The sequence below is a fragment of the Silene latifolia genome, chromosome 8 (genome assembly GCF_048544455.1).
Source record: "Silene latifolia isolate original U9 population chromosome 8, ASM4854445v1, whole genome shotgun sequence".
Taxonomy (NCBI): domain Eukaryota; kingdom Viridiplantae; phylum Streptophyta; class Magnoliopsida; order Caryophyllales; family Caryophyllaceae; genus Silene; species Silene latifolia.
Window position 1 is genome coordinate 11,781,109 of NC_133533.1, and position 22,609 is coordinate 11,803,717.

General features: G+C 36.6%; 3 protein-coding genes across 3 annotated transcripts; all 3 read left to right on the forward strand.

The window, feature by feature from the left end:
• The first annotated feature begins 848 nt into the window (after positions 1-848).
• LOC141596406 (ethylene-responsive transcription factor RAP2-4-like) lies at positions 849-2,654 on the forward strand. Its single transcript, XM_074416551.1, has one exon. It carries the CDS (start codon positions 1,431-1,433, stop codon positions 2,337-2,339), a length of 909 nt encoding a protein of 302 aa, XP_074272652.1. The 5' UTR covers positions 849-1,430; the 3' UTR covers positions 2,340-2,654.
• A 12,413-nt stretch (positions 2,655-15,067) lies between these two features.
• Positions 15,068-18,968, forward strand: LOC141596402 (protein ELC-like). The gene is made up of 2 exons (XM_074416545.1): positions 15,068-16,559; positions 18,569-18,968. Exon 1 carries the CDS (start codon positions 15,237-15,239, stop codon positions 16,524-16,526), a length of 1,290 nt encoding a protein of 429 aa, XP_074272646.1. The 5' UTR covers positions 15,068-15,236; the 3' UTR covers positions 16,527-16,559; positions 18,569-18,968.
• Positions 18,969-20,112: 1,144 nt separating this feature from the next.
• On the forward strand, positions 20,113-21,266 carry LOC141594118 (NDR1/HIN1-like protein 6). The gene has a single exon (XM_074414310.1). The coding sequence runs from the start codon at positions 20,207-20,209 to the stop codon at positions 21,005-21,007; it is 801 nt and encodes a 266-aa protein (XP_074270411.1). The 5' UTR covers positions 20,113-20,206; the 3' UTR covers positions 21,008-21,266.
• Positions 21,267-22,609: the final 1,343 nt, after the last annotated feature.

Genomic DNA, 22,609 nt, shown 5'->3' on the forward strand with positions numbered 1-22,609 from the left:
GATGAGACGGAAATACAAGCTACAAGAGATTGTAGCTATCCATTGGAGTTGCTCTTATAACCGCAATTTTTGCCAGCAGAGGTGGAGTCTAATGATTCTAATTTTGGTAAAATTCCCATGCGTATCAGGTTCAAGTCTCACCATGAGCAATTTCGTAGGGTTATAACTTATAATGACCTGAGATTATACCTTTTATACTTCGAGTTTGTCACCCTTAAAAAAAGATGGTTAAACCGGCATACATGGTGTCTAAGATATTACGAATATATGAAAGTTTACTGATTTGCATTAAACTGAATTGAATGAAGCTGAATTAGATTAAAATGAGCTGAAATTAATTACAAAAACACAAGCCCAAACTCAATTTAAGCTCAAATTTTACAAAACCGAGTTCTAGTTTCAATTTTTATTTAGACTTGCACGAACTTAAAATTCCAATCCGATCCGATCCGATCCGATCCGATCACAAGGATATACTCTCTTTCATTTATTGAAATCACACCATTTATTGAATTTATGTCAACAAGACTTTTGTAAGCATATTTTGTTCAAATCTTCCAATAGTCCAAGCTCATAATCAACAAAAAACACGTGGCAAAACCAACAACCACCTATTGATTAAAATCACACATGTCCACTCCTCATTGGCGAACCCACAATGCTGATCTCCACCTTACATCACCCACACAACCTTTCAACAAAAACCCAAAAATAATCAAAAATAATCAAAAAACAACACTCAAAAAGACCAAAATAGCCTTCAAAATACAACACAACCCAATAAACAAACATTAAAGACAAGGGTAATTCAGTAGTTCCCTAGTTTGGCTGCTTATATAATTCCCCTTCCATCATCAAAATAAACCAACCCAACAAATTTCAAAAAAAAAAAAAGTGAGGCTTGAGTGTTCCTTTTCCCTTCCCAACCCTAATTAATCACAAAATTAAGTGAGCCTTCAGATCTTCAACTTTTCCTTAATTACTCTCTTAATCCCTCTTTTCTTGGTAATCCTTTTCTGTTAATCAATTTAATCTTTCTTGTTTGTTAAAGTTTTGATCTTGGTTTTCAAAAATTTCACCATTTGTTGGATTTTGATATATTTCTTGAACTCCCAAAATCATAACTTTTAATTAATTTGAAGGATAATAGTTGTTTTTCAGAAATTTAGATCCACTGTTAATTTTTTTTACTACAGTGTTTCACTAAATTTCTCTATCAACTTTACAAGGGTAAATTTTTGTTCCCTCAAAGTTGATTTTTTTCTTTTTTTTTTTTTTACTAAAGAGAAGAGATCTCTATTTGTTTCTCATTCTCTATAACCTGTTCTTGACTTTTATTAAGCAACAGGTTGGTTACTGTTTCAGCTGTCGGTCGAGCATACTCTTGATAGCGGAATTTATTTTGGTTAATAATTAAAAAAATAAAAAAAATGGCAACAATGGATTTGTTATTATTTAGTGATAATAGTAATAGTTCAAGTTATGGTAATGAGCTCATGGAAGCTCTTTCACCTTTCATGAAAACCACAACTTCTTCTTTACCACCTCTACCTCTTGAGCCCAATAACACCATGTTTTTAGATGGTCAAGCCCACTTTTATGGGCTAAACCATCTTAACCCAAACCCGAACCCGGCTCAGGATTTATTCGGGTTTGATCAGCAAATCCATACCCAATTTCAATTACCCACATGTTATAGTAATAGTAATACTATCTATCAGCCCAACAACAATCTATCCACTTTTCTTGCACCCAAACCCATACCCATGAAACAAACGGGTCAGCCCATGAAGCCCAATAAGCTATACCGGGGTGTCCGACAACGCCACTGGGGTAAATGGGTAGCCGAGATTCGTCTACCCAAGAACCGGACCCGGTTATGGTTAGGAACCTTTGAAACAGCTGAAGAAGCCGCCTTGGCTTACGACAAGGCGGCTTATAAGTTGAGGGGCGATTTCGCCCGTCTCAACTTCCCGAACCTTCGCCATGTGGGGTCCCACATTGGCGGAGATTTCGGGGAGTATAAGCCGCTTCACTCATCAGTTGACGCGAAACTTGACGTTATTTGCGCGAATTTGGCTAAACAAGGTAACCTTGGTAAGTCAAGGAAATCTAAAAAAGCCGAAGCTGTGACGGAGAAGGTGGTAGTTGAGACTAAAGTCGATAGCGGACTTGAGACCGACTCGTGTTCAGGTTCAGGTTCGGGTTCAGGTGGATCGTCTCCGTTGTCCGAGCTTACATTTGGTGATGGTGAAGATGTTGGTTCGGAAAATTTCTTTTTAGAAAGTTGTCCGTCTCATGAGATTGATTGGGATGCTATTTTATCATCGTCTGCTTAAGTTTATTGAGAGACCGTCTCGATTAATTAGGCATAGTTACTAGTTAGTATCTATTTTGTGTAAAAGTACGTAATTAGTGGGTTAATTAGTTAATTAGTGAGTGATCTGCAATGAAGTTTTTGGAAATTGCAGAAACAACTCTTAAAAGCCTCAAGATTTAGGCAAGTATTTTTTGTCTTGCCTAGGATCATTGAAGAGGCATTTTTTTTTTCTTTATTTTTTTTTTATTTTGTCTATTGTAAGTAGAAGAATCTAGGATGAAGCTTGTAAGTAATCATGATCATTTGTTACTTGCAATCTATTCAATTTTAGGTATTTAAAGTTGTTGAACAAATTTTATTTCGGTTTTTCTTATCTATCTCGGCACACATTAGACATCTAAAAATGACATACAATTCGTGATCAATCGCACATATATACATGAATAACCTACATTTACTGGACATACGTTTGAAAAAACTGAATTTAGATTTTAATTTACGTATTTGAGTGTAAATTTGTGAAATTTTAGATATTTCTATAACAAAATTAGGGCCACAAATAATGACGACAATTGACAAGTTAGAATTGGTGGTGCTTTCTTGGCGTGCATGGTTGGAAAATTAGAATAATTATTATTATTATTATTATTATTGTGGGGCTAAAGAGATGAATAAAGGACGATATTAGTTGAAAATTTCGTATAGGTAATGTGTAGTTAATGTTTGATACGCGTAAGAAATAAATATTGACGGAAACGTTAGGTGAAATGTCAATTACTTCATATGATACGTACAAACGTAATGAATCGATTTTTCAATGTATATCCACCTCGGTTGAGATCTTCTTCATTTCTTTTGAACGGTCCGGATTATGTGTATATTCACCCATACTCGAATATTAATTGCTTAAATCTGTACCCATGTCTATATTTAACGCATGGAGTCCAATGTTCAACTCGAAACCCATGACACAGATTCAATGTACTTTGGAATTGGCAATTAGCTCGTTAATTCATTAATAAAGTAGTGATGATGTTTACAAAATTCATGTGTTCATTGAAGTAAGCGTAAATTTACAAGCTAATTGAAGTAAGCGTTAATTCATTTAGTAGTGATATTTACAAAATTCATGGCAAATGTAACAATGGAAGCAAACGCCTCAACGAAATACACGTACAAAATATCGCTTGGCCAAAGGTTTGAACACCGTTGGCGACAGACAACTCAATTTTGCTATATATTGATGATTATCTGTGGCGGGTTTGAAGTTTGAACTTGATCCGTTGCAAACTTATTTGCAGTGATACGTTTATTCCCCCAAAAACAAGTTCATAATTTGTAGTTTGAACCTTTCGACTCGGACTTGGGAGATTAGTGCGTAGGACTGTTCGAAATTGTATACAATATCAGTAGCGGAGATAGGATTATTGCTAACCATGTTATTTAGACAAACAGTGGTGGAGCGAGGGGGGGTGGGCTAGTATGGGGCGGTCGCCTCCGCTGGGGTTTGAAAATTTCGAATTTTTTAGTTAAAATTTGCGAATTTTTTCGAAATTCCCTTATAATATTACCCTTTCGCCCCCGTTGACTTAAAATCCTGACTCCGTCACTGTAGACAAATTAATTTGGTTATTAGCCTAGTCAATTAGCTAGCAAGCTAAGTGTTAGTGAACCACTTGTGGCTATATTATGAGTAAGGATTCTCTCAGTTACTTTTTAGTCTATTTCCCCCACAACAATCATTTTATTATATATTCCACTCTCACTTATATTTACCTTTTTATTCTCAGGTAAATTTATTGCGCTTAGAGTTAATCCGGACTATTGAAAAATAATGAACCTCTGGAGAATCTTTACCGGTAAATGTACTCTGTTTCCATCGAGTTTAGAAGTAGGGCTGGAATTTTGTTAACTTGTTTAATCTACTGAATAAAACTACTCACAAACCTACCAAAAACCGTAATTTTAGGTCATTATCAATTTATCATTGATTTGTTTTAATTGGAAGTGGCATTGTTATGCAAATACTTATCCTACAAAACTTGAAAGCAAAATCGGTTGTAGGAAATTTTTGTGCCACAACTTTTTGTGTAAAATTTATTATCCATTAGGTTATCCACTAAGCCATTATCCTATTGTCTCATACTCTCATACAATATACACCACGAGCGTCATTGTAAGGGGATAAGAATGTGGATGGCGAACTAACCGTCCCATGCAATAATATAAAGTGATTGATCACAATGGAGCCGTGATGATTGAATTGTTCTCCCACAATACTTACTGATTTAAAAGAAGCCTCAATTGCAAATAAAAATGGTACGGCGGAATTTGATTTCGATGTATGAAAATGTAACAGTGTTAAAATTTACGAGATTGAATTTTACATCGTGAAAATACTACCAAAATTTAGTTGCTAAATATATAATTTAACGACTAATTTTGAGACAAATTTTTTTAGTCTCTACTTAAGAGATCAAACTAAAATGATAGCTAATTATGTCTTTATTGTAGAGACTAAATAAAATAGGTAGCGAATTTAGTATCTAACTTAAGTTTTGAAATACGGAAATTTGCTAGTAGCTAATTACGTAGTTATTATAGAGACAAAACAAAGTGAGTAGCAAATTTAATATCTAATTTAAGTTTTCAGCTACGAAAACACGTTAGTAGCTAAAGTTAATTTTCACTATCATGTATTTTTTATATTTTATAAAAAATATGTCAATGTGAATATATTTTTGAATTATTATTATAATCTACTTATATTATTATAACTATTATTAAAAAAGTATCTTATAACTCACATATATAATAATGACTTTTAATTTAAGTAGATATTGATTACCCAAATAGTCATTAATCTTCTGTGCCTTAATAGTTAGAATGTCAGTTACAGAATTGAAGATTACTATAGCTAATTGACTTTCACCTTGTAGTATACTCAACTTTAATCACACAAAATAAGATAGGGGAACCAAAATGTGCTTTAGGTGCTATATTACGACCGTCTATTTGTTTGACCAATTGACCATATTGTTTAATTCGGATTTGAGTCTAATAATAATACAAGACATTTAGCTATATTTTCTGAGTTTTCGCTTAATTCTTTTGAAGTCAAATTTAAAAGTTTGATTGAACTAGTTTTACATTTCTTTTTTATCTTCATATTAAAGGAGACACAAAAGCAGTGAATGGATTTAAGAGGCTAGTAGAAGCGTTTGTCAAAAATAATTCTAAGGATTTAGTTCAAATTTCTGATTTTTCGTAATGTCGTCATGCATTTCTCGTTTGCCCTCTCTAACTGTAAACCCGGCTTTGGCACACCGCACAAAAACAGTTAACGAAAAGTAGTCTAAGTTACAATCTAATGTCCACGGTACTCAATTTTACTCATTAGACTAAAACATCTCAATCGATCTATCATCGTCTTAATTATGAGCCGGTAGCAATGCGTATTATTGAACGTTAGTTTGGATCTTAGGGAAAAGATGAGGAAATACATGTGAACACAAAAAGAGGAGTAGAAAAGAAGAAGTGCAAAAAACGCATGAAATAGAAGGTTGGCTTTTGGTGGTTGGGAACGGATTCAATCAATATCCTTTAGAGTAAAAGAGAAGACAAAACGCAAAATAAAAGACGATAGTCGTATCATTTTCACGTTAGGCTTAACGAAATTGAAACGAAACGGTACTAGCTGTGAATGCTAACAAAATGAAACGTCACTTTAAAGCAATCTAATGTTCTTATACTCCATTTGTTAATGTACTAGCATTGCAAGTAAAGAGTAGTCTTCAATCTACACATGCACGTTACACTTCACCTAATTATATGATACTTGTAGAACCTTTTAAAAGACGACGTTATTCTATAATACTCCGTATGTGTTCTTTGAGGGTTTAATTTAGAGTAAAATATATAGGTTCGTAACCTATTATTCCAACTTTGTTTTATCGATAAGAGGTAAATTAAACTAGGCTGAACATCCAGCTACGATCATGGAACGACTTTAGTAATTGGATCTAATATATATACATTCTAAATTATAGGACCCGATGTTGACGTTAATAGTAAGATAAATTCATAATGTAATAAAAATTTAGAACTCGTCCAAATCTTGATCCGGAGTTTGTCATGGGGCGGATTTAGATTTGAAAATTCGAGTTACGCATAAAGATCACTAATGTTTAGTCACATGGATGAATGTTTCGTAAGAAAAGTCTTTCAACACTTGTGTACTTCAATTCAATTCAATTCAATTTATAACGGTGACGAATATTTTGGGTTTAAAATAAGTCCTTTACTATAAGAGTATAAATTCATGAGAATTCAACTAATTGAATTACTCCAATTTATGTAATCTTGTGCATTAAAGCGAGGGACATGTACTTTTATATATGAGAATACATACAAGTGATATATATATGATCCGTCTCAAACTTAGAATAATAGCGTCTTAAATGAGAATTTGTGTTCTTAAATTGACATCAAGATAAGCACACCCTCTGACCCTCTCAAGGTGCTAAGCCTTAGAGCCAGGCAAATTGTCTATTCCGCGAAAGAGGCAATAATGTGAATTGCGTAAGCCGATCATCGGGTGAAAAAGGTAATGTAAGGTCTCGTTTGATTGTCCTCTCAAAAATGGGTGAATTGGAAAATCCCATGATTTGGAAAAATGAGGGATGTTTGGTTACCCCAAATCATGGGATTTTCTTTTTCCCATGAATTCCCAACTCCTCCATAATGGAGGAGTTTAATTACCTAGCCCTCCCTAGGTAATTGGAAACTCCCGTGTCAATTTAATTCCAGGATGTCAACCAAACGAGTTTTGGGCAATTCACATGAATTGGCCAATTCACGTGTTTTGTAAAATCATGGGATATTAATTCTCGTATGGCAACCAAACGAGGCCTAAAGAACTGGCTCCTAATTATAACCAGAGTTACGTTCATACTCCCTCCTATTCAGAATAATTGTTTCATTTGTTATTTTCGTCTATTCACATAACTGTTCTGTTTGTCATATTTGGACATGTTTTTTGACTTTTCTACTCTTGGCTCTTTTTTTTATTTACCACATCAACCACCCATAAAGTCATAAACCATCATATTCAATACTTTTTATTATTTAATCCCTATATATTCTTACCCATATACAATACTTTTCATTATTTAACTTCATTCCTTAATTTTCGTGTCATTGTCCAAATGGGACAGTTATTCCGAATAAGAGGGAGTATATGAGTGTCGTACATTGACAAAATAATTATGCGGAATCAACAAACTATCTAATTGTTATGGTAGATCTTATAAAAGACCGTCTCTCACTAAATTAACGAGAGACATAAAATAATAAGTTGTATATCAATCTCTCAAAATTTTGTTAAGATTACAAAATATTTTGTATTATCTCTTTCCTTTATATTTTATATATTTGTATGATTTTCTTGCGTAAATCGGAGTAATTAATTAGGAAATAGGTTAACCTAGAACTTCTCTTGTAGTTGTATAAATACATGTTTATGCCATCAACAATCGTTATCGTTGGTAGCTTAACGTGGAGCTCACCAAGAAGTTTCTCAAATCAAGTAATTTCAGCGGCTCGGTCTTCAACAAAAGAAGAATATCAATCTATTGCAAAGACAGCCGCTGAAATTACTTGGCTTGAGAATCTTCTTCGTGAGCTCCAGGTTAAGCTACCCACGGTTCCGATAACTTTTTGTGATAATTTTGGTGCTACTCATCATCTTAGTGCCAATCCCGTCTCCCACCCGAAATTGAAGCATCTGCTCATCTTAGTGCCAATCCCGTCTCCCACTCGAAATTGAAACATCTTGCTCTTGATTTCCATTCTATTCACGAAAAGATGCAATTGGGGTCTCTCTGCAACTCTGCGTTACTACGGTTCATAATGATAATCAATTAGCTGAGGCATCAACTAAGCCACTACCATGTGCTCTATCGGTCTTTTTGACCGGTCGTCCGGCTTGCGGGCGGGAGCATGATAAGATTACATAATACTTTGTATATCTCTTTCCTATTTGTTATATCTTGTTAACACGATTGTTATCTCTTGTATACAATTTAGGATAGATTTTCTTGTAAATCTTTATTAATTAGGAAATAGGTTAATCTAGAATTCTCTTGTGATTTGATAAAAATACATGCGTTTATACCATCAATATAATTCAAGCTTTCATATACTTGTGTCAATAGTTTCATTGGATGTTTCGAGCACCAAGATTCGTCATATTTATATCTAATAGTTGGGCCTCAATCATCAGTTATTCATATTAAGATAGAATTGTAAAGAGTACTACTAGCAACGAAAAAGATTAGAAAGACAAAATGGAATTCAAGATAACACAAAAACTATAACATTCGAAGGATTTAAGTATTTAACCCTATTAGGGATGTTACCGGGGGTGAGACGGACCGAATGAAGGCTCCCCCGCACCCTTACCCGCCTAATAAACTCTTCCCTGTTTCCGTCTCTTCACCTATATAAATACATACAAGTTCATAAAACCATGCTCGCGATAGCTGGTAAATTAAAAGAGTCGATAGTATCTTTTTAGAAACACGTTTCTTTTAAAACCATGAAAACGGGGTTAGGCCACACCCACAAGGAAGGGAGTAGTTCCTAAGTTTATAAAGTGGTAAACTATCGTCTCTTTTATCCATGTTGGAGGACACTGACATAGTCACATTACTCATTAAGAATATGTAGATTTCGAGTTTCTTTACACTTTTCTCTGTTTAGGTCCCATTTTAGCAAGTATAGTATTTTCAAAGCACGGCAAACCCGACAATTCACAGTCGTCTCACCCAATTACGTGGGAATAGTGTTCTAAGCTCGTAAATAAGATTTTCGGCATTTTAGTACGTTTTTATAATTCCTTGTAATGACGTTTTCATTCGATTTGTATAATGATTTGAAGGAATGAACTACTTTGTACTAAACTAGTCGAGGATTAAAGTGGTTCGCGAAATGGACAAAAACAAGCCTTTTTTTTTTATTTTATTTTAGACAACTATGCACTAGTTTTATAGATTTCATATTATTCGAGTACCATACAAATTACAAAGCCGTTACAAAACAAACCGGGGGGAAACTAGAGACCCCTAGACTTAAATGAAAAGCTTTGAGCTCAGAGCTCCCATAGATTATCAGTTTCACCATGCAGTCCAGTTAACAAAAAAAGTGGATTAAAAGTTTACTATCCAATAAGTAACTAGCCCACGCATAAGTATTTAGTTGATGAAGAAAAAGCCCAACTACAAAGTCAGAAGGTTGCAGGCCGAGTTTAATTTACCATGTTCACTCGGTGGGTTTGGGCCAAGGTGTTCAGCCCAAAGGTGTACACAAATAAGATTATACATCCAGTTATACCATAAGCATTGTAAAACCAAGGTATAAGAAATCCGAGCTTATATTTATTCTTTCTGAGTTAATTCAAAATTCATGTTTTTAATGTGTAAATTGATGAGTTCAATACTTTCTAATAAAGCTCATATTCTTTAACATAAAGCTCGAATACTTTATTACAAAGCTCATATTCTACACCGTAAAACATATACAACTAGTTGTATAATCCATGAATTGAAAGGTGTAATCTAGAACTATTTGCGGACGGGTGGGCACGGAAAAATGTCTGTTTCAAAATTTACGAAGGTTCAACTCGATGTCTCGTGTTAAGCCCGTTGATCGATATATTTTTGGTCGAAAAGATTGATGTATTTACCTTATGAAATTACTCATTCATCTCTTTTGAAATTTTTAGCCCCTTCTTACCAGAAATTTAGGCTCCGCCACGGTTAAACATCCCCTGGTTTTACAACAAAAAAGTCATATAAAACTACTTTACAATTTTGAGCATACCATATGAGTTCCATCTCCTAATGGTTGAGTACACAACTTTTAGAAGTGTTGTGTGACCTTAGGGGACGACGCCCATTCCGATTTGTACCGTAGTCGGGGCGATTTCGTTTCTCATTCAGTGGCCTTCATACACGACACAACAACATATATTATCTTAATATATCTTCGCCCCTATAGTGACCCTATTTTTCCAACACTCTTTGCTTTTTTGACGGCCACATCACAACACAAGAGTGCATGAGTCTAAGCGACCTTTGGAGCAGTTAGCTTACTCAAATCTGTACATTCATAATTTATGAAAAATAGGATTTGCTTGCCATGTAGCATTTAGTTCTACTGTTTTAATCTTCGACTGGAAATACTTGAACAATCATTACCGCACAAATGCTGACTGCATATGTGTTGCCTAGCCTGCCTTAAAGTTCACTTGGACGATGTAAAATCTGTTTTTTTTTGTCTTTTTTGACAATTGGAAAGAGTATTATTGTCAAACTCGAGGGTGATGAACTACCTAACCCCATAATGAACTATACATATTGAGACGAAAGGGACAAAACAAATGCACTAAAACCCTCGACAACGCCAAAACCAACATTGTGCATTATACCATCAGTTCCTAATATATCGTAAATGCAAAATGTTGCACTTCTAGACTATAATAATCACAAATAAAGAGTTTAGTTAAGAAATGACACAACTGGTGAAATTAGAATATGGCAAAAATTTGAAAATAGGGAATCTACGAATATTGCAGTCACCTAACCAATCTTTTCCGATTGTGCTCTTGCAATCTGATCTCCCCTGGATGACTGTATCTCCCTTAATCATAGTAGTAGAAACCTAAATATGCATGGCAATGGAACTTTGATATATTGAACAAATGAACACTATTGAAAGGGCAAAGTAATTCAACCAAGCAAAACAATCAACTACAAATAAACTCAAATTCGAACATGGTAAACATTCAAAGGTAGATACTCAAAAAAGACCACTCTCTCTCTAACTTTCCCCCTTTCTAAAAAGAAAAAACCCTAATCCTCCTCCTTGAGCCGCCGCCTCCCCTAGCCACTCACCTCCCCCTTGATCTCGCCCTGCCCTTCGCCGGAGTTAGGCTTTTTCCTCGGCTTAACTCCGATGAATGCCCTTGCCTCTATCTTTGGTTTTCCGTCTGATTGGTTCGATCTTTTTCCTCTTTATGTGACGGCCGGTGGTTCTTTTTTGGTGGTCAGTCGGCGGCGACGGTCTCCCTCTCTATAGATCTGAATCGTCCGTTCTTCCTTTCCCCTGTCCTGTCGTCGAAGCTTTGCATGCAACCTCTTTGTCCCTTCCCCTAGTTTTTTCCGGTAAGGTCTCTCTATGTCGGTCCCGGCTTGCCGATCCCTTGTCCTGTCACCGTCGTCCCGGTTTCCAACCTAGAGGTGATCCCCCCCATTCCGCCCACCTCTGTGTTGGTCCGCTTGGTTTTTATTGTCCGTCTGTGTTGTTGAGCATAGCTCAACCGTCTTGTCCTTTGGTCTTTTATTTATGGTCGTGTTTTGGGTCAGATATGGTGATCCCCCCATTCCCCCACCTATCGATCCCCTGTCCTTTTCCTCAAAGTAGCTGTCCGTTTTTTTATTTTTTTGTTCTTATTGTTCGTGAGGCGGTGGTCCTGGGAGGTGTTGTGTGGTAATTCGGGTATCGTTGTTGTGTCTTGTCCGGTGTCTTTGGGTCACTTGTGTTGACCTCTCGGCTGGGGTTGTTTTTGCATGCCGACGGTCCGGGGGGGGGGTTTGATTGTTTTCAGATTTTCTGGTTTCTTGTCGGATTTGTTGGGCCGATTGTACCTGGTGTGGTTTGTTTGGTGTGGCCATGTTTTTTTATTGTCAGAGTAAGATCTTGGCAGATTGGTTTACCCTGTTTTGGTAGAGGCGTGTTGGGTAGGGCGGTGTCGGGGTGTTGGATGTGTTGTTGGTTGGTTCGGATGTGGTGGTTACCGCTTCTAATTGATGGTTCATCTTTTTTACTACTGGTGTTATTTCCTGTTTTTTTCAATAATAAACTCCCTTTGTTTATGGGTGTCCTGTCCCTTAATCATTATCGGGGTTTTTAATAGTAAGCAGTGGATGGGGTTTGACAGAGGATGTCGTCTAATGGCTTCTTTTGACTGGATGTTGGTTAATGGTCTTCCTTTGCCCTCTCTTCTTTGTATGTTGGCTTCGTTGATGTGTTGGTCGTTTGGCCATAGGGATCGTTTTCTAAGGGGTAGGAGTCTTATCTCCGCTGATGGCAGACTTCGTTGTCTCGATCATCTCTTTGTCTTTCTTCGTTCTTTTCGCAAGAGCGGAAGTACTCCTTGTCTTCGTCACTCTATTGCTGGATTGCGTCGATGTATTCTGGAAGTCAAGTGTGCTTGTGAAGATGGATCGGTTGTTCGTATCTATTCCTCCACTCTCATCTATCCTATCATCGCTGATCTAGTTTATTTTTATGCTGTAATTTTAAGTTTAAATATCTTCTATGTATGCCTTATGGATGGCTTTGTAGTGTTAGATTTAGTTGTCGAGGATGTGGTGCTACTCAGTCGAGTGGCTTGCATTGTCGCTGGTAGTACTTTGTAAGCTATTCTCCTTTCGTTGTCAAAAAAAAAAGGTAGATACAATTTTAAACACAAGACCATTAACTTTTAAAAATCAAGGAACTTACGACCATCAAAATCAAATACCCAGATAAATAATTGTTCTATATGTAAAACCGAAATTGAAATGAAGGTGTAAAACCGAAATTGAAAGTGTAAACATTAAGAATCAAAACAACAATACATTAATAACAGAAATAATCGTAAAATTTAATAACAAAATAGTTAAGAACACTACCACTAATAAGCAAAGACCTGTAGATAGAGACGACCACACATCCTGAAAATCGCCAGAGCTCACTTCGAGAGAGCATCATATACAACACAAAAAACTCATATCAAAATAAAGTAATAAATAAATTTGACTTTCAAAATGAAAATCAAATAGGTAAGGACCGAAATCAAGAAAAATAAATAAATGGGTCAAGTAATTACTAAGACATGAATGATATACATACATGAACACCATATGATATCACAAGTAATTAGAACTTACAGACTAATTCTCATCCTATCATGATGTACAAATTATCACAGTAATTCAAAAAAAAGACTAATTTATTTATTACGACGACGATGGGAGCGCTTTAACCATACCCATTTCTCTTTTCTCCATTCAGAATCCTCACAATGATGGCGGCGAACGGCAGCCTAGGTAATACGGACACTTCTTCTAATCAGTCGTCCCGTGTCCGACCGTTTCGGACACTGAGACTCCTTGGACACACGCCAAAACGTGTCAGACACTTATAAAGCCTTGTCTAACTTTCTACACTTATGCGAGCACGTGTCCGACGCGTGTCCATGGTATTCGAGCTGTGTCCAACGCGTGTCCATGATATTTGAACATCATTTAGGGTGAATGATATTCTTTAAACGAGAATTGAGCTGTCGAAAGAGATTGACTAGAAGATCCCGTTTGGATGGTAAATAAAAATGAGTTATAATTAATGTCAAATTTTATTTCACTTATTTAAATTTAATATCAAATACTTTTATAAAAAAAAAACGTTTGTAATTATAAAATATATATTTTATTAGATTTAAATAAAGTGTCCCGTACCTTAAATTTCATGAGATGCCGTGTTACGTGTCTGTATCCGTGTCCGTTTTGGTGCTACCTAGACGGCAACTACTAATCTACTATAATGCTGTTGTTGGTGCTGATGATGACAGTAGAGTAAACACAATTATAAGGACCTAAAATATGCAATAGTGTAGCTTTAAGGACCCCAAAGTTGATAGTGTAGCTATAAGGACCTCCACAAACATTTTCGTTAACTTTCACGGTGTTTTGTATTGTTTCATTGACTTTTTGTCTTTGAAAATTGAAACTAATACGCGTAACATACATGATATGCTTAAATAATTTTATTTGTCCAATTTATTCGTACCCTCATCGAGGACTCAAATATGAGCTGAGACCCGAATTTACCCGACCAAATATAACCCGGCTCGTATGTTTATTGTTGCAAATTGATTACTATCCATAAAAAACCTTGAAAATAGTTGCCCGGAAATGACCTGAATTCTAAATGACCTTACCCGACCCGAATTCTAAATGACCTTACCCGACCCGAATTCTTACAAACCTAAACCTTTTGTTAATTGTCGTGTTTTAAGTTTTAGACGGATATACTCGTCTTAAATTAAAATCCGTGAACGATATTTATTGAAAAAGACTTGTCTAGAAAGTAGACCTGACAAAATTGTCTCGACACGATCCGCAGGAATTGAGGACGCGAATCTAAGCTGAGACCCGAATGATGACCCGACCCAATATAACCCGAGCTGAATGTTTATTGTTGTGAATTGATAACTAATCCACAAAAATTTGATATAGTTGACCCGGAAATGATCCGAACTCGAAATGACCTAATCCAACCCGAAATTTACAAACCCGAACCCAAATTGATCGATCCGAAGCCAACCTAATTAATCCGTTTACCAACTATATAGTAAAAAGAGATACGCAAGAACGAATTGTAATTAGTACGGAGTACTATTTTTGGAGACGATGGTAGAGGAAAACACAAATTGGACAAATAAAATTATTTAAGCATATCATGTATTGTACGCATATTAGTTTTAATTTTCAAAGACAAAAAGTCAATGAAATAATACAAAACACCGTGAAAGTTAACGGAAAATGTTTGTGGAGGTCCTTATAGCTACACTATCAACTTTGGGGTCCTTAAAGCTACACTCTTGCATATTTTAGGTCCTTATAATTGGGTTTACTCCAGTTATTTATGATGATGATGATGATGGAAGTTTGTGATATCCTAGCTTCCCCCTACACCATATAAAAAGTTAGAAACTCCAAAACGATTTGATCTCGGATCACCTCAAAACACAATTCTTAAAAATCCCAAAACACCAAAATCCCAATTTAACCACCGCAACCACCACCGCACAATGACACAAACAGCAGGACAGAGCGCAGAAACCCTACAATTCCTAAGCAACATCCTGTCACAACGCGGTCCATCCTCCGTCCCATACACCGAAGACGTCAAATGGCTAATCCGTCAACACTTAATCTCTCTTTCCCAAACCTTTCCGTCTCTCCATATCAATTCCGCCATTTTCACACATAACGATGGTCGCACCGTTAATCTCCTCCAAACTCAAGGTACAATTCCTATGATTTACCAAAACCTAACTTATAATATTCCCATTATTATTTGGCTTGTTGAATTATATCCGCGGCATCCTCCGCTTGTTTTTCTTAACCCGACCCGCGAAATGATTATTAAGCGGCCGCATAATCATGTTACTCCTTCTGGTATGGTTAATGTTCCGTATTTGCATAATTGGATTTATCCCAGTTCTAATTTGGTTGACCTTGCCAAAAGCTTGGGGGTCTGTTTTGCCCTTGACCCCCCGCTTTATTCGCAGAGGCCTCGTAATTACAATTCCAACCCTAATCCTAACCCTAACCCTAACCCGAACGCTAATGTAAGTAGGTTAGGGTTAGGGTTTGGGGGGTATGGGAGTGGGAGGACGGAGGAGGCGGGGGAGGTGTATAAGAGGAATGCGAATTCAAACCCTAACTCTAACCCGAATGCTAATGTTAATGCCCTAAGTAGCATAGGGAGTAGGTTAGGGTTAGGGTTTGGGGGGTATGGGAGTGGGAGTGGGAGGACGGAGGAGGCGGGGGAGGTGTATAAGAGGAATGCGATAAATAAGTTAGTGGAGATGGTGCACGGGGATATAGGGGGTATGAGGAAAGAGAGGGAGGGGGAAATGGACGGATTGTTTACGGTGCAAGGAGCGTTAAGAGGGAGAGAGGAGAGGGTGAATAGAGGGTTGAAAGAGATGGTGGAGGAGAAGGAAGGGTTGGAGAATCAATTGCAGATGGGTTTGACGAATGCGGATGTGTTGGAAGGATGGGTGAAGGAGAATGAGGATAAGTTGGGAAAGAAGAAAGTTGATGAGGTTGATGAGGTGTTTGAGCCTTGTGATGTTTTGTCGAAACAGATGATTGAGACGAGTGCTAGTGATTTGGCGATTGAGGATGTGATTTATTCGCTTGATAAAGGGGTTCAAGAAGGTGTTATTCCGTTTGATCAGTATTTGAAAAATGTCAGGTTGTTGTCTAGGGAACAGTTTTTTCATCGGGCTTTGACTGCTAAGGTTAGGGCGGTTCAGATGCAGGCTCGTGTTGCTAGTATGGCTGGTCGCGCGTCCCACTATGTTATGTGACCTCGGCTTCTTGCTTGCTAGTATGGCTCCCAGGTAGAACTTCGCTCTTATCTCTCTTTTTTTTTTTTTTTTTTTTTTTTTTTTGCGTTTTTGTCACAGTGATGTCGCAAATGATATAGATGCGTAACTTTAGGTTGCTGTTGAGATTGTTCTTTATGCTTGTTAATTTCTTAGTTTGATCAGATTTCGTTTGTGGTAACATATGGCCTTGTCATTTCATGTTTGGTTTTTTTGAGGAAGTTAGTATAACTTAGGATGCAGATGTGTGCATTGCGATTCTACGTTTCTATTAGAGCTGAGCTGGCCAGATATGGTCTTTTTGGTTTTGTTTGAGACACACTCCAATGGAGTTTTTGGCTTTAACTAAGATTCCTTACTTTCACGTAGAGAGCATTTGAGATTGTACCATGAATTTTGACCAGCGTTGACATTTTTAAAAACTGTGAGATGGCGTATATAGTCGACTTTTTATGGTACGTCGAACTTGAATAGGTTTGTCAAAGAAAACAAATGTCATATAGAATATGTGACTCCAGGTCTATATCTGGTGTAAACTGCTGTAACGTCTCAAGTTCATCTTTAATATCTGGTTTTCATTGGTAAGGCCCATGTGGCGTATATAGTCGATAGTCGACTTTTTGCTTAAGCTCTTTGTCGGTTGTTCACTTGTTCAGTTGTTCTACATGATTTTCTCACTTTTTAAAGAGTTTTGACTACATAAAAAAAATAACCATCGAAGTAGTTTCATTTACTTGTAGCTTTTTCCCCATTTGCATTTTTTGCTTAAAATTAATCCAAGTTAACCCTTATAAAGTTGAGAATATACAGTAAGTTACAGGGTCATTACAATTCTCTGGTCTATGGCTGTTCTATTCTGGCATGTAGATATCCTATACGCCAAACTGGGTCAGGTTTCGAGTAACCTTCATATGTTCATTGCTCATTCATGACCTTGAGAAAGTACTGCCTTCCCTATTTATTCCTAGTTAAGCCCTATCCACACATTGTACAATTTTCTTTTCAAGTAGGCTATGTTGTCTCGGCATAATTATGTGAATCCAGAACGTTTGACAAGTGATCAATAACGATTTTCTGAATTTTGGGTTGAAATCATTAGTGATTCAGATCTCTGATCATTTTCTGTATTCTGGGTTGAAACCAGATAGAGATGAAAATTCACGGCTTTAGCTTTCTAATAAGAGCAGTAGAGCACCATTATTTTGATCAATAGTAAGTGAAGATAATCTTGACGGACTTATAAAAGTCTTGCTAGTGTATCTATGCGGTGTCACAGGAGCCTTTCCACGTGTGCAAGCCTGCAAGGTACTACCGTATCAGAGTCTAAAGACAGCAACTTGACTTTGTTTGAGGCATATAGAAATGAGATTTGTTTTCCTATCCTTTTTCCTTTATGCAGCGGGGTTATGGATTTTGAGTTTATGGATCGGTAGTCCGGTTGATTGAATATGCTGGTAATAAATTACTACCCCTTATTATAGTATGTGGGCTTAGAGGAGTACACACATTCACAAAGGAAGCCTGAGCTTAATGCAAATACCTAAAATATCATCTGTTTTAGTTTTAGATAATGTTTATGTTAGCTGACGCCAAATCATATGGGGGTTAAGGACCTAAGGCTATATTGCTGTAGGTTACTCTTGAGCTCGTCGTATAAATACTTTAGGATTGGTTGCAGCCTGCAGGTCATGTTCCTGTGTACTCATCGACATTTTTTTCAACTAGCTGTCTACCTTTGCAAATTACAATTATCTTCAATGTTTTTTAGGCCAGGTTTCTCTTTCTAGACGGTTCTAAAGGATGATTCATGTCAGCCGACCCCAAATCATTTTGGGATTAAGGCTCTGATGTTGTTGTTGTTTGTCTTTCTAGACGGGAGTAACTTTCTTGCTAAACCAAACATGTTGATGTGTTTTTTTTGCGGTTAAAAGTTACTCTGTGATATAGGTTTTCTGTCAACTTTTGCTGCCTTCATCTGAATTGAGTTACCTGAGTAATGAAATGATGCCTATTTATTATTGCAGGGTTAAAGGAACTGTTCCTTCATTCCTTATTTCTCAGTCAAGTTTCAATTGAAATGTTGATCCGAGATTGCTGAAGGTGTTTCTGGTGGAATAATTTTATAGTCATGTTTTTTTGTGTCGCTTGTTTATATCATATAGAGTAAAAGATTAATAGTGGTCGTAATGACAATATAAAGTATAGCGTTGATGCATGTGTGTTGGAAAAGTTATCGAGTTCTCTTGTCGCTGCACCTCTCTTGTTCACACTAGTTTCAGAAATACCGTCTTCTGTTTGATCACTTGGTAGCTGATACATTGCTGAGTTACTTGCCATTTGTGTGTGTTTTTGGAATGTAAAATAAACATGGTGATAATTTGTAGTTGGTGCTACTTCTTTCTTTTGAATTACTGTGATAATTTGTACATCGTCATCAGCAGCAGCATCGTCATGGCCATCGCGTTAATTCATCATCGTCTTCGTCATTGTGGTGGGTTATTGAAGGGGGGAGGCGAAACAAGGCAAACAAGCTGTTATGTGAGGGATGTCGTCAAAACAAATGGAAATTAAAATTAAAATCAAATAAATACAATGAGAAAGATGAATGAATTAGTAAAGTTAACTGGAATTGAAAGGGGAAATAGGTATGAGGAAATGGAATTTGGTAACACAAATTCTTGTTTGTGACGGCACATATCCGTCACTCTTGAGTGACGGATACCATTTTAACTCACAAAGTACCCACTTTTTCTCTCTCTGCAACACTATTCATGTGGTCCCCTTTCTCCACTAACCCGTTTTTTTACCATTTTAACTCACAAAATATCCGCCACAAATGGTAACCCGTCACAAGGGAGACCAATTGATTTGGTAAAGGTGAATTCTTAAATGAGTGGGTTAGATTGAACACCTGCTAGTCTTGGCTCTTGCTATAGACGCTTAGACGGATATATCGGTCTATAATTAAAGACGGGTCAAATAGCTTGAAAGTGGTGACATTTTTTGCCCCCATTACCCCACTTGTTGCTTGTCCTATTAAGAATGTGGTATTGTATTTGACCCGTCTTTAGTTATAAACGGATATGTACCGTCTATAATGAGATTTTGTGGAGACTCAAAGATAGTAAACTGAAGAGCTATTATAGGAAGAAATGTGAGAGCACAGTGAAAGTACTATTCTAGGTAGAAAGCACAGTGAAATTTCTTGCATTTCAAGTTAACGCAAATTCTTATTTCAGACCATTATATCCGTCTAAAATGGTCGGACGGATACCATTTTCTTTCACAAAAACCCATTTAGGATGTGAGTGGGAAAGCACATGGGGTGTTCCACCACCCATGTGCTTCTCACTTGTGAAAGGTCTTATTGCGGTCTAAATAAGACGGTCTGAAACAAGACGGACTGGCAAGTTAAATATTGTCAACGAGGCACAAGTAATAACTCTAGAAACAATTATACGCGTCAAAAAGGTAACAAAACACACACCAACTTCCTTAAGACCACCAAATACGAAAACTTCAACGGTTCCTTCCATATTAAACTTGTGACTTTCATGCACCATATCAACCTTTATATACATTCCACATTATTATTTCTTTCAACATCTTATATATTCTTCCTCAACCTACTACGGAGTACATTACAAACCCTTACAACCAAAATGATGTATGATCACCAAAGAATTCACCCTGCTCCCGATGTCGAAGCGCAATCCCTACCGCCACCATCACCACCACAGTCAGCGTCAAAACCTTTAATTCCTACCAACTTGGAAAAATCTGATAGTGTTAACCATCAATTTCCTCCACCACCAACAAGAACACTACCATCCAACTACCCACCACCAGGGAAACCTACAAAAAGACGTCATTCTTGTTGTTGTCGCGTCTTTTGTTGCATCTTCTGTCTCATTATTTTCTTAATTATCGCCATAGGGGCAACTATAGGCATACTTTTCCTAGTATTCCATCCTAAAATCCCAAAATACTCAATAGACTCCCTAATGGTAACACAGTTCGCCCCAGATCCTGCCAACGACTCCCTCACCGCCTCGTTCGCAGTCAATGTCACCGCCTACAACCCTAACAAACACATAGGCATACTCTACCTACGTGGCTCCCACCTCAGCGCGTGGTATAGGGACACTCTCTTATGCCAGGGTGCCTTGCCAGTGTTCTATCAAGGACACCGAAACACAACCGTTATTAACGTCCCATTGACAGGGACCGTTAACAACGCGACGGGTATGGTTGCGACGTTGCAACAAGACCAAAGTCAAAGAGGGAACATTCCGTTGGTATTAACAGCAAATGTTCCGATTAAAGTAAAGTTGGGATTATTAAAGACGATGAAATTAAGGTTTAAAGTCCATTGTGACTTAACAATTGACAATTTGGTTACTAATCAGAATATACGTGTTAGTAGTAGTAATTGCAAGATTAAACTTAGACGTCTTTTTTGAATTTTGTGACCTTTAGTACCTTACATTACACATTACATCATTCATTTCATCATAGTAGACCATTTAGAGGGACTTTTTCTTCTCCTTTTTGCCGTCTTTGGTCGGTCATTCTTCTTACGAGTATTATTTATTTTTTCAATTGCTTCAAACTCGCGGATGCTATTTTCTACGAGTTTTTGTTTTATTTATTGTTGTAATTATATGTACTTTCTATGAAAATAAGACAAGGAGGAGTATTTGCGGCTTCTCCATATGTACCATCGAGGTATCTATGATTTTTTTAAAATACAATAGAAATAATTTATATTTTCTCTGTCTCAATTAATTTTTTGAAGTATTTATTTATGAGTGTCGTTTTCTTTTTAGAATTCTCTATCTACTACTCCATATGTCTCTAAAGTACCTTAAAAATTACGAAAATGACATGAATTAAGACCATTTCCTAAAAGAAATGGAGGGTCCATTTCCCTCTCACAAAACCATTTTATATTATTTTTCTCATTTCATGTGCTTTTTCCTTTATTTTTTGTGCTAAAAGATGAACCGTTGGATCGCGGCGAAATAGAATCTACACCGTTTAGAGGAAATGGACCCTCCATAATTTTAAGGAAGTGGTGACAGTAATGGAGTTTGTGGTTGTGTTAGGCAGTTTAGGAGATAAGTGAGCTAATGAGGGAAGAGAATTGTGTGTTCGTGAGGGTAGTTTAGTCATTCCATAGTTTATCCACTTAAAAAGTCGGGAATTAAGTTAAATGAAAATCGAGATTGAAATATGGTGGGAGTTCGGGAGTATACGTTAAAATGAGGTGGTAAATTGTAATAAAAGAAATACATGGTGGTAAATTGTAAAATACGATAAATATATGGTGGTTAGTTGTAATTTTCACTAAAGTTAACTGGAATTGAAAGGGGAAATAGGTATGAGGAAATGGAATTTGGTAAAGGTGAATTCTGAAATGAGTGGGTGAGACTGACCAGCTAGTCTTGCTATAGACGGATAGATTGGTTATTTTGTACTCCGTCCCGGTCATTTGTTGTCCTTTGGTTTTTGGCTCAAAGACCAACGAAAAAGGAGGGGGTCAATGACTAAATGACAAGTGGAATAAATTGAATGTGAATGATCAAATTACTCATCAAATTTATTCTTAAAATAGAAAGGACAGCAAATGACTGAGACACCAAAAAATGGAAAAGGACAACAAATGACCGGAGACAGAGGAAATATCTATTCTAGGAAGAAATCGCTCAATATTTTGCTCATCTCTTTCCTTTATTTGATTTTAATTTATTCAAAAAAGAGATAATACAAAATATTGAGCACGATAAGTATCAAATCGCTCAATATTTTGTATTATCTCTTTCCTTTATATTTTGTATGTAATTTAGGATAGATTTTCTTGTGTAAATCTTTTTTAATTAGGAAATAGATTAACCTAGAACTTCTCTAGTTCTCTTGCAATTGTATAAATACATGTTTTTGCCATCAACAATCGTTACTGTTGGTAGCTTAACGTGGAGCTCACCAAGAAGATTCTCAAGCCAAGTAATTTTGGCGGCTGTGTTTGCAATAGATCGATAATCAACAGAAGCAGAATATCGATT